The sequence below is a fragment of the Polyergus mexicanus genome, unplaced genomic scaffold, assembly GCF_030449975.1.
Source record: "Polyergus mexicanus isolate NDT 795.1 unplaced genomic scaffold, iyPolMexi1.0 SCAF_6, whole genome shotgun sequence".
Taxonomy (NCBI): Eukaryota; Metazoa; Arthropoda; class Insecta; order Hymenoptera; family Formicidae; genus Polyergus; species Polyergus mexicanus.
Genome location: NW_027223326.1, coordinates 11,642,265 through 11,654,453, shown reverse-complemented (window position 1 = coordinate 11,654,453; position 12,189 = coordinate 11,642,265). Strand labels below are relative to the sequence as shown.

Genomic DNA, 12,189 nt, shown 5'->3' with positions numbered 1-12,189 from the left:
TGCACACTCTCTGTATTTAAACAGCCTCAAACTGTTTCTCTCTCTCTCTCTCTCTCTCTCTCTCTCTCTCTCTCTCTCTCTCTCTCTCTCACTCTCTCTCTCTCCTCCAACCCCGTCACTACCCTCTACCGCTCTTCTCCTCCATTTCCCGATCCTTCCATGTTTAATGGATCTATAAAAGAGGGAAAGAGAGAGAGAGAGAGAGAGAGAAGGAGAGGGGAGGAAGTAGGAAAACGTTATCCGGTTTAAAATTATTCTATATTCTATATATAGCGACATTATAATCTTCAAAAATTAATCTTGAAAAGCTTATCGAAAATTCCGCGCAAATATTTACATTTCTCAAGTTAAACACATATATGTATAATGTGTTTAATATTTCTTACATTTGTTACATCCTCTTTTATATCTTTCGATATTAAAATTTGGTTATATTTATATTTTTAATAGATAATCAGAACCAAATATGTGTGGGGGGGGAAAAAAAAAAAAAGATAAGTATTACCATTAAAAAATGAGCAAACTCATGATAGCCATGCTCACTTTTGTCGTAGTATAAAAAAATTATATAAAAATTGAAGACTAAGCTCTCAAGTATAGAAGCTCGATATGCACCTGTATGCACGTGGTAGGAAGTGAAGCTAAAGACATTGTGCTACACGCACACGTGTCAGAGTACGCGATCAAATCGCACGTGCGAGCAAAAAGTGCGGAAGTCGATTGTCACAAGTACGATAAACCTCGTTCTATGTGAGTAAAGTATTAAAAATGGACATTATTGCGTAAAGCATGCCGAAAATTTAATCAACGATACTAGACATATATCGCGGAGTTTTTAAAATCTCTTTTTATATGCTATCCAGCAGTGTAAAAGGAAGATTCTGAAAGCACATCTTGGCACGACTATATTATTATATAATTTACAGAAAGCTATCGGAAAAAAAAAAAATGATAAAGATTACAGATTGCACGTTTACGCGATGTCTATAGACAGATTAAATTACATCAAAACGAATGCTTCCATCTCTCGAAAAGTTACAACGATACATGGCGTGTTTATCGTATGTCCTCTTTCCGGGATCGCAACTTCACAATTCCGAGGACGCGTTTACCTCGACAGATATGTTTGCGTCGTGGGTTCGAGTTCGATCGAAGCGTAACGGGCCGTTGTCTTGGATGCGGGTACCTGGGGTTGGAAGAGGCAAAGGGATAGAGAAGGTAGGAAGTAGAAGATTTCTGTGAGGAACACTTCAACTCTTGCCAGCTGATTATGAAGTAAGACCATCGCCACACGATTAATCAATTAACATAGAATTCTTTCATGATCGATAATTTCGAATATATCGATAAATAAATATTATCTAATTGATTATTTAAACGTGACGTTTGTCGAGCGTAAAATAATTTTCCTCCAGTTAATAACTCATAATAGTAATGGTAAATCAACCGATTCGTATTCATCGTCATATTCATCATATGTAAGCTTAGATATGTATAATGAATTAGAAATTCTATTGATAAAATCTATCTATAGAATATGTGTTAGAATTTCTCTCAGATCTTCAAATTAGAAATATAAAAAAATAGAAATTAAAAAAAAAAAAGAGTAATCTCGATTTTCGATGGTAATTTAGATATATCGCGGATAAAACGATGGAATCTTGGACCATGATGTTTGAGAGAAATCTCGTTGCCACAGGGAGGAACCTCCCAGTGATCGATTCCTCCGTGGGTCCCGAGAGGGGTTGTTATCGTCGATTAGGCACCCTCGAAAGGGAAACAGCCGGCGATTGGTTAGCCACGACCACTCCCATAGGCGGTGCCTGCCGACATATGGTGGCAACCAAGATATACTCGGGTTCTGCTGGGCACAATGTGCCTGTGGCGTCCAGAGCTAGTTTGCACCATGGTAGAGTTGCTTTACCAGTTCACGCAGCGACATCGTGCCGCACGCATCGGCACGCATCTCTTCGTTCTCGACCAAACGTCAAAATCAATCAACATTTCGCGACCGCCTACAAAAATGTCGATTGATTACACTTCTCATTAAGAAAGTTTGAAAATCACGAGATTCTGAGAAACGACAGTATGAATCTACAAACCTTCCAACATTGGTCGACTGTTCAACACGATAGATTCCGAAGAACTGATTGTTTTCCACGATATCGTAACCAAAATGTTCAAAGACTTTGAGTCGCTCGAAGAAACTGTGTCTAGGTCGTAGTGAAGTGCAGAATTGGCTCGTGCTCCATTCGTGACCGGAAGTGACGCATTTTCCGCGGTTGTGATAAATCGTTAGAGAAACATCCATAGTGATCGCGAATCGTTTATCGTGTGACTTGACTGTCGAAGCACCGAGATATCAATTACGAAATAGCATCGACTATGGTAGTTTTGTAAGTATGATTGATTTCATAGATCGAGCATCTATTTTTTATTAATCGAATAGAAATAACAATGTATTCTCTCATCAATTTATATTTGTTCTGTAACTGTAATAAAATTACAATTACAAATGTAAAATATATGCTGTGGTTTAACGAACTCTTCCGTTTTAAATTAAGATTATTAGTTAATTAATTTTAAATATTACAAGACATCAAATTTTCCGGAGCTAGTTACTTACACAAAGAATTAATAATTTTTGTATTTGACATTACTTTTTTTCCTTCGGACAAAGAGAGAAGGAGAGAGATAGGGAGAGAAAGAAGGAGAGAAAGAGAAACATAGCTAGTATCTAATCAATGAGTATTTTGCGGGTTTCCCATTGGTACGTGGGCGTATCACGAGACTTGATTGGAGGCAAGGTGTTCTACAAACCTCTCGTTTACACATGCGCGTTTTATCAAATAATGTAGCGTACGAGTGCGCGCACACAGAAGTTGCGCTTCTTCGATATTTATCATTTTACGAAAAATCCTTTTTATAATCATTTTAATTTACTCTCATTTTAAATAACTCGTACTCTCGAAAAATATATAACGATAATTAAACAACACAAAGATCTTGTTTAGAATATTTTAAGAATTGTAGTTAAACAGGCAATGTGTAATAAAATTATGAGAGCGCAAGAAATTAAATATTTTCAGAAGCGAATAAAATATTCTCATTTGAATAATTATTGAATAACAAATTGTCTAAAATAGGCTTTCGATCCTTACGCTTATTTTATTAGCCAAGGTAAAAGGAATAGTCAAGGATTCTAAATCGGAGAGAAGACAACCGTCTTCGTGAAAACTCGATTAAGATTGTATTGCCGCCTCGCCATTGATCACAGGCCAACACCTCAAAGACAGATTAAACGAATGTAAAACGCGATCCCCTTTTATCTCGAATCTAAGAACGTTCTCTTCCTGTCCGCTGCCTCGAAAGACCCTTTGAACCCGCGGTCCCCTTCGCGGAGCTCCTTTTCCCTTCTTGTGAATCCTTTTATATTCGGTGGCACAGCCGAATGAAAGCTGACAATTTACTCGCGCTATTAATTCAACAATATTAGTTTATTAGTAGGAAGGAAAAGATTTCGCGCGAAGTTTGTATTATGTACTTTGGAAAGAATCTCATGATTTATTATGGCTAATATCAACGACAATTACGAAAAATATATAATTAATCGATATCGTTTTTAAAAATCAAAATCTTATTTCGATAAATTTTTGCGCATCATATATATATATATATATATATATCCTCAAAGATTTCCGAGCTTACTATTACGAATTCATCAACATATATCGTGACATGCGACGATCTAATTGCGGACCAATACCCTATGATCACAAGACCGACCCACGTGCTTCCCTAAATTTGGCGCGTCAAACTGACAATGAATCTACTCGCATCCTTATCTCCTTTATCGGCCATTCGTTCGCCTTCTCTCTCAGAATCGGCGCGGTCTGCTCTCGAAGCGATGCACGGGAATCAGGAAAAAAAGTCGGATTTACAAAAATCCAGCCCGACCGGTTTTCTTTCGTTCTATCGCGTTTCATTGAGCTGCGATGCGTTTTGTCAAACTTTTTGCATTATCTCGCAACTGTTCCATTCTGCTATTCAAGATCATACGTAGAGATTCTACGTTAATAAATAGACACCTCCAGGATTGATATACGATATAAATAAAAACGTAAATAGCGCATAACTAGTTTCATCAATCTGATTGATTAATTTTCAAAATAATCTAAAAAATTGTCAAAAATATATTTCTTCGAATTACATATATGTATTTCTATTTTTTAAAATATTTTAAACTTTTCGACTTAGAGTTTTATTCTTTTTCTTAGTTGTGAGCTATATAATTCTTTGAACATACGTGTTACTGAAGATCCATTTAAGAATTATTCAAGAATTATAAGTTGCGAGTCGCAAATAACCGTCCTTGTTCTTGCACAAAATGACGTAGAATATAATCACGAGTTTATGCACAATGAAGGGTTAATTACGAAATATAAACGAACCAAACGTAAAATTACGAACCAGAACAACACAAGTACCGACGTGACATATTTCCGGATAATGACAAGAGCAATAATTCGAATTAAAAGAAAGGAGAATTAACTTGTTTAGAAACGCAAGATTAACTCGCAAGCTAATCTTGCGGAAAGATCCAAACGCAGCAAGGAAACAGAAACAGACAGTAACAAACGAAGGAAAGGAGGAAGAGACAGAAAAGAGAGAGAGAAATCAGGAGAGAGAGAGGAGAAACAAGATGAGAGAGGTAAAGAAAGAAAGAGAATTGGACGAAGACAGACTGAGAAATTTCTTCCTTTTCAGTATGCCCTTCGTGATATTTTAGTGGCCTTGTCGTGACGCGTATCTACTTTAATATCTGAAATTCTCAACGCACCCATACCATCGAGAAAGAGCGACAAAGATGTTTTTTCTTTCCTCCTCCTCATCCTCCTTCTCCTCCTCCTCCCTCTCTCTCTCTCTCTCACACCTCTTTTTATCTTTTTCTCTTAGGGATGCACGGTACTCGAGGATGCACGCGTATGTTCACGCGCGTGTGCGTACGTCTTCGACTTCGGACAATCTTGGCGCACCATCGTCCGCCGATGTATCATCTTACTTGGAGCTAAAGGCGATGACTTTATCACCGATCCGGGCAATCATTCACCTAAGCTCGCTCTTTTCTCCGTTAGCAATGTCCTCGTCCTTCCTCGTGCCCCTTAGCTCAATTCTACCCCGCCGTTCCGAGGGCAAAAGAGAAAGAAAGAGAGAAAGAGAGAGAGAGAGAGAGAGAGAGAAAGAGAGAGAGAGAGGGGGAGAGAGAGAGAAAGAGGCGTTGACGTAACATATAATAAACGCGCCTTGCTTTTCCTTGCTATGCCTAACGAACCATCGATAAAGGATATTAGAATTATTGCACGATATAGAACAAATTTATTTATAATGATTTTTTTATTATGATTTTATAAATAAGAGAGAGAGAGAGAGTTAATATTAAATATATGTAAAAATATATGAGCGCGATAATACGTAATGTAAGAAATCATTCCACCAGTCGTTCTTACGATACCATAAATAGGAAGTGACGCGAGTAATCGCCGTTGAAAATCTAAACGCAATATTTCAGGCAAATAATAAAATATCGAGACGACATATTGTGTCGAGTCGAAAGACGTGTTAACAAACATGCTTTACGCGATTAGGCGGCCGCTGTAATCGCGGTAATTGGAACCGCGGATCCTCAGCACTCATATCGCGTCAACGTGAAAAAGATTCACGAGGTGGTCCGCGTCGTTGAAGACAGGACCTCCGGGCGGATGAGGCGTTCCCGAGTAGGTGTTCCAGGATTATTAACGTCCAAGCGCGACTTGATAAAACCGACGGAAACGATGTGTGCGTGCATACCTTTACAAATCCCATAGAAAAATGCCGCGAAAACCAATCTGTAATGTGTCCCGTAAATCCCCGACAAACACATACACGATTAAATTAAATTAAGTTCGATTGCAAATTTGGGGGACTGGCATATTTAAAAATTCGGATCCGCTAAATTAACGGAAGACTTGAGGAAATTATGTACACACGCTGTGTGTGTGCCAATGTCTCGTTCGTTACTCCATTTAATACTATGTATTGTAATTAAATCATTCTGTAGTTTTTACATAATATTTTAAATCTCAATAAATACGTTTTTTTTTGTTTTTTTGTGAAAAAACGATACATACTATTTTATCAATATCATTCAAACTACTTACGATAATCAATATTTATCTGTCATTGATTAAGCATATTGCTTTGTACAATTTCATAAATTTCTTTCACAGATCGTTTTTTTTTTTTAAATCTGTTTGATACATTTGATCTATTTGTGTGGAATGCGATCTTTGCATACTCGATTAATTTTTCGACGAGAAAATCTCGCATGAAAATATCGCCACGGATCATAAGCGCAGACTTTAATGGCAAGAAGAAAAAGATGGAAATTTATTTGCGAGCTAACGCGAAGAAATATATTAATTATAAGAGAATTTATATATAGTTCTTTATTTTTTTCGCATCGTTTGCAAGACCCGAATAACAATAGTTGGTGACAAATTAACTGTGTATTCATTATTATTAATATACGCGAATAAGGAATTGATCTAGTGCTTTTCACACTGTTCTTTTCGTGGAGATTTTCGCAAGGATCAATGTCAAATCTTTGTAAAAAATTGATATCAAAACTATGACGGTTTGCTCAAATAAAAATGAAACAATAAAACATATATGTAAATAAAAAAGATAACTTCCGTCGCAATCCACTGCCATTATTGATTGGAACGTATAAGCTTGATAAAAAAACGATATTTTTGTTATTTTACTCAACGTACTGGTTGCGATATAACTGTTGCGATATATATTGCTATTAAATGTTCAATTATTGGAAAAGATAGAGAAAGCTAGCATGCAAACGCGAGTTTGACAAATTTCAAGAATAGTTTTATATCGAAGATCGATCTTTCCGATCCGATTGTAATGTACGGATGTAAGAGTTCCGGAAAGACGCTTCATATGTCACACCGTACTATCCACGAACCACAAGTTACGCACGAGATACGGCTAGGTACATACCATAAATCGAGATTGTATCTCGCAGTTACTAGGCACAATCGCAATTGCGTGCCGTTATAAATTAATTCTTGGATTAAATTAAAAAAAAAAAAATATAATAATAATCCTAAAGAATAAAAAAAGAACTATAGAACTCCAAGATCGACTGCAACAGTCCAATTTACATTTGCAAAATATAAATGTCAATTTACTAAAGTAGCTCTAAACGAGATAAAAAAGTTTAAAAATTAAAGAGACAGAAAATTACGAAGCATATTATATAGATGCTTCATCGCTTCATAAATTTATTCTATTTTTGTAGAAGTCGCGTGGGATCGCCGACGATGTCAGCGACTGTCGCCGGCAATCAGCAACAGCAACATCCTCATCAAGAATGGGACATAAACGATTCGAACGTACCGAGGGTAAATTTTTTTTTTCTTTCAATGTTTCAATACGGTACTCATCGTCGGGACGAATCGTATCGCGCGAAATATATTGATCTTTTTAAGGCAAACGCTCGGATCGAAAAATTCAATGAAAACTTTGTAGAGATCAAGCCGTATTCTTACAATCTCGAAAATGAAATTTTACGTCAGGTAGTGGAATACGATCCTTGGTGCGAATGGGCGGATGGACACGTGAGGAGAGTCTACGGACCGGATTGCGAGGAAGCGAGAAGACACGCCTCTGGTTGGGCGATGAGGAACACCAACAATCATAACGTGAGCATCCTTAAGAAGAGTTGTCTAGGCGTTCTGGTGTGCTCTCAGGAGTGCATACTGCCCGGCGGTGGAAGAGTTCACCTCCGACCGGCGATTTGTGATAAGGTAAACGAACAAAACGATGAATTTAAATCCCGATCCGATAATAAATATAAAATGTGTTGCGCGGATATTGCACGCTTTCACGCATCGATATTTTATTTTATTTCGCGATAAAAAAAATTCGTCCGCTTATTCGCCAGCGCATCGGGGCTCATCGTGTTTACAGATATCTGAGATACTATGTAATTCAATGTTTTATACGCGGCCTAATTATATTATAAATATTAATTATATTATAAATATTCCGCCTAATTAAACAACATTACGCATCAACATTCGACAATTATAGAATTAAGAGTCAAATCGATACAATAACAAAATAAAACATCGAATTCGATATCCTCGCAATTTACTTTTTGATTTTTCCGCAGGCGAGGAAGAAACAGCAGGGCAAGCCATGCCCTAATAGACAGTGCACCGGTCGTTTAGAGATACTATCGTGTCGTGGACATTGCGGTTATCCCGTGACGCACTTTTGGCGTCACACGGAGCACGCGATCTTTTTTCAAGCCAAAGGCCAGCACGACCATCCGCAACCGGAAGCCAAGTCCACATCCGAGGCGAGAAGAAGCGTGGGTGCCGGCAGAAGAGTCAGAGGATTAGCGGTTATTTTAGCGAGAGAAGCCGCCCTAGGCTCCAAGGTAATTCGCAATTTTGCGCATTTCATCGCAAAAATAATCCGAAAAATTCACCATTTTTTTATCGAGATCCTGAATAAAATCTCACGGACAACTATATATATTACTTTCTTCAATTATATCGAACTGTAAAATAATCATTCCAATTGTGGCTATCAGTTAATTTATAATGCAATCGTATATACGAAACAAATTAGCTACATCTAAAAAAAAAATAGTTACAAGTAAAAAAAAATGACTTACCATCACAAAGAGATTCCGTTCGAATTCTGCAATCTCCGGCTGATAAATCGCTCAAGGTTGCACTTTCCTGCAATAGATAAAAAGGAGAAATTCTGATTAAAATGAGCGAATTACGTTACATTAATTACATGCATGTGTTTCATTACAGTTAATGTCACTGAGAGGAAGTAAAAGATCGAACACGGACACACTCGAGCAGCCGTCGAGAACAACGCAGCCACCACCATTAATCTCTGACAAAGGTTTTATTACTTTAATGTCTTACTAATCGAAACGTAAAATATACATTACATAGACATCGTTGACTGAAATGTGCAAGTATTATACGTGTATAGGAAGAGCGGGAAATCGACATCTACCGACAAATGTACGGATTTAAAAAAAAAAAAAAAACGTTCTCGCGAGATTACGCTAGCTATCTATTGACACTAAAAATATATTCACGATTAAAAAAAGGGGCATATTAATTTATTATATAAATACTTTAACTTAAAAAGACTACAGAGTATATATAGTCCATTTCGAAAATTAAGGAAAATTACAGGAAAAGATTCTAATTTTTATCTGTATATTTCTAATTATCTCAACATATATAATAATTTAGTTTATAATATAATTTATAAAATGAAAATCTATTTAATATTAGTCAAATGATATAATCCTATGATTTCTGATCTCGTCACGTTGTAAAGTTTAATTCATCCTTCTTTCTCAATTATTTATATAGCTTTGTAAACGTTGGTCTTTTGTTGGAAATTTTCCGTTAGCGGAAAAGTTAACCTAAATTTGGCCGAGTTTCTGTGTTATTAAAATGAAGATAGCGAGCATATGGAACATATTAAACTTGAACTTAATTTTTTATTGAATTTTGTAAACAAATGATTAATTACCAAACACGGTTGTTTTCTCGACGATTGCATTTCGACAGCAGGTTGACGTTTCACGTTGAAGATACACAATATTCTGTTTCATATATACATGTAAATATTAACTAAAATCGATCGACATTTAATTTGCGACGTTTACTTTCGACCTTTTCGATGTTTCTCGTTACACGCTCGATGGCAAAGTGAATACGATACTCGGAAACTCGTAATCACGGCGCTCACATCGTTAAGCGAATTCTCACGAAAATCAACATATATCGTTGAAAAACAATGGAATGGATTATTTGTGTAAATCACTACTTGTTTACTTTAAAGTTGGGAAATATTATGAACATAAACTGTGACCACTTTCTACCGTTAATGAATATCTCGATATCTCAAGCGCGCGAAACCACCGTAAAAATATTGCGCAAACGTCACGCGCAAGTCGTCAGTGAAAGTGCGTTCGTAAATCCTACTTGTTGGGCAGAGTAACGTTTACTCGACCAATCAGGATAGAGAAATCTTTGCTCCTTGTACCCTGATTGGTTAATTAAACTATTCCATCCTGGAAATAGAATTTTGAAACGCACTCTTAATCCCAGCTTGCGATTGGCTAGCTTCAATCCTTGTATTTCAAAAATTATTGCGCAAAATATATGAAACAAAAATCATGATCCTTTTTTACTCGACTCTTCGAAAGCTTTCTCGCTATAACATTTTGATCCGCGTTAAATTTGCATGAAATTTTAGGATTTCTTATACGCATGAGATGCATTAAATTTTCACAAACTTTAAGTGTAATAACAACACTGTTACGTAATTAGGCACGAAATGAACTAGAAATAAACTATTCTTTTATTACTTGCCAATAAATATTTATAATTACTTCTTAATTACTTAATAATTTTTAATTGTTATGAATAAAAAATTATCCATCCTACATTTTTTTATTATGATTATAATAATGAAATTTTTATTTATTTTATCCTCATATATTATATATATATATATATATCCACCCAAACATTATTATTATTATTGTTATTATCTTATTAATCTATAAAACAATAATTTGTCTAAATGTATCTATGTAAATATCAAATTATCTATATTCTCTATTATATAAGAAACGTATAGTAAAAAATATATAAATCATTCTTTCGATGCTGTTGTAGGATATTCATGCTCCTGTCCACCCTTCGAGTGTATATGTTCGCTACAAACTACCATACCGTCTTACCCGCAGTCTCACCATCAGACAACGGTATATCCCCAACAATTGTCCTCTACAGACGGATCTTACTGGATGCAGAACGCTCCGCCGCAGGAGGACACTGTTGGTTACTGTCTACCGAATCAGGTTCCCCAGGATTATAGCGATTTTCCACGCGACCCCTTTACAGGGGATCTCTTTCAACCGGAGGAGATCTTTCAATTGGATCAACCATTGAGACCGGATTTTTCTGCAAATCCGCAGGACATGGCTCGTTCACCGCCAACTCTGCTCGATCTCGGCAGCGGTACCATCAAATACGAAGTAAAGCAACACGATCAAACCTACTGGAATCAGTTTCTTAGCGAAGATTCCAGTAGCAGTCATTTGAGCCTGTCCCAGGACGAAAGATTTCATTTTACCGGCTTCGAATCTGAGAAAGTTTCCAATGGATTTCCTTCTAGAAAAACGATGCACCATTACGTTCTGCAAGAAAAGAATCAGAATCAATCTATGAATGATGTTCCGAACTATCAGAGTTATTCTAGATCGCAAAATCAAAAGAACTTCATCGAAGGAAGCGCGAAGGACGAGCACGAACAGTCTTATTGGTCTCAGAATCAACAAGACAACAGATTACATTTGGAAGGCTTTGAAGTCAAGGAGGAAGACTTATTGGCCTCACGCAGGGAGGTCGAATGTTACAAGAACAGTTGTCAATCCCCGATTATAGGTAGAACGGAATACAATCTCTACCAGAAGCCGAAGAGCGAGGATCAACACGATACGGAGCGACGTAATTGCAGCTCCGAACAAGACAAACCGTATACCTTTGACGGATATCACCATATGTTCGAGCACGCCGACAGCAAGAACCAATCGCACAACCGCGTCGTTCATCATAATTCGTCCAGATTAAACTTGGATGACAGACTTCAAGGTAGTTATGATAATCAGGAGACTCCGGAAATCGCAGAGAGGCTATTCCATAACTCCGGCGTGGCGGAAACGTCTGTCCTCCGCTCTCAAAACAGCTCCGAGACTTTCTTTTATCCCAGCAACGACCGTTGCCATTATACTTGCGAGATCGTCGAGCGGATGCCACAGATGACGAATACCGGACCAACTCACGAAACCGTCAATAATTATGGCGATCAGATCGCCGCTGATTTAGATTTACCACCTTTCGTAGATTACACACTAGTCGGGATGCTGTGCAGTTCCACAGATGAGGACACATCGAGTTTGCTACCTTCGGGATGTCCCCAAGACTCGCATAGCTACATTCCTCATCATTAGAATACAGTCCGCCACCAATATATTATACATATTTGTATTATACAATAAATATATAACATAGTGTTGCC

General features: G+C 37.1%; 1 protein-coding gene across 1 annotated transcript; it reads left to right on the top strand.

Annotated features, from left to right (window-relative positions):
• Positions 1-2,176: 2,176 nt before the first annotated feature.
• LOC138934351 (transcription factor glial cells missing) lies at positions 2,177-12,121 on the top strand. Its single transcript, XM_070297977.1, has 6 exons — positions 2,177-2,217; positions 7,355-7,457; positions 7,632-7,862; positions 8,231-8,500; positions 8,889-8,982; positions 10,785-12,121. The coding sequence occupies exons 1-6, from the start codon at positions 2,177-2,179 to the stop codon at positions 12,119-12,121; spliced, it is 2,076 nt and encodes a 691-aa protein (XP_070154078.1).
• The last annotated feature ends 68 nt before the right edge of the window (positions 12,122-12,189 follow it).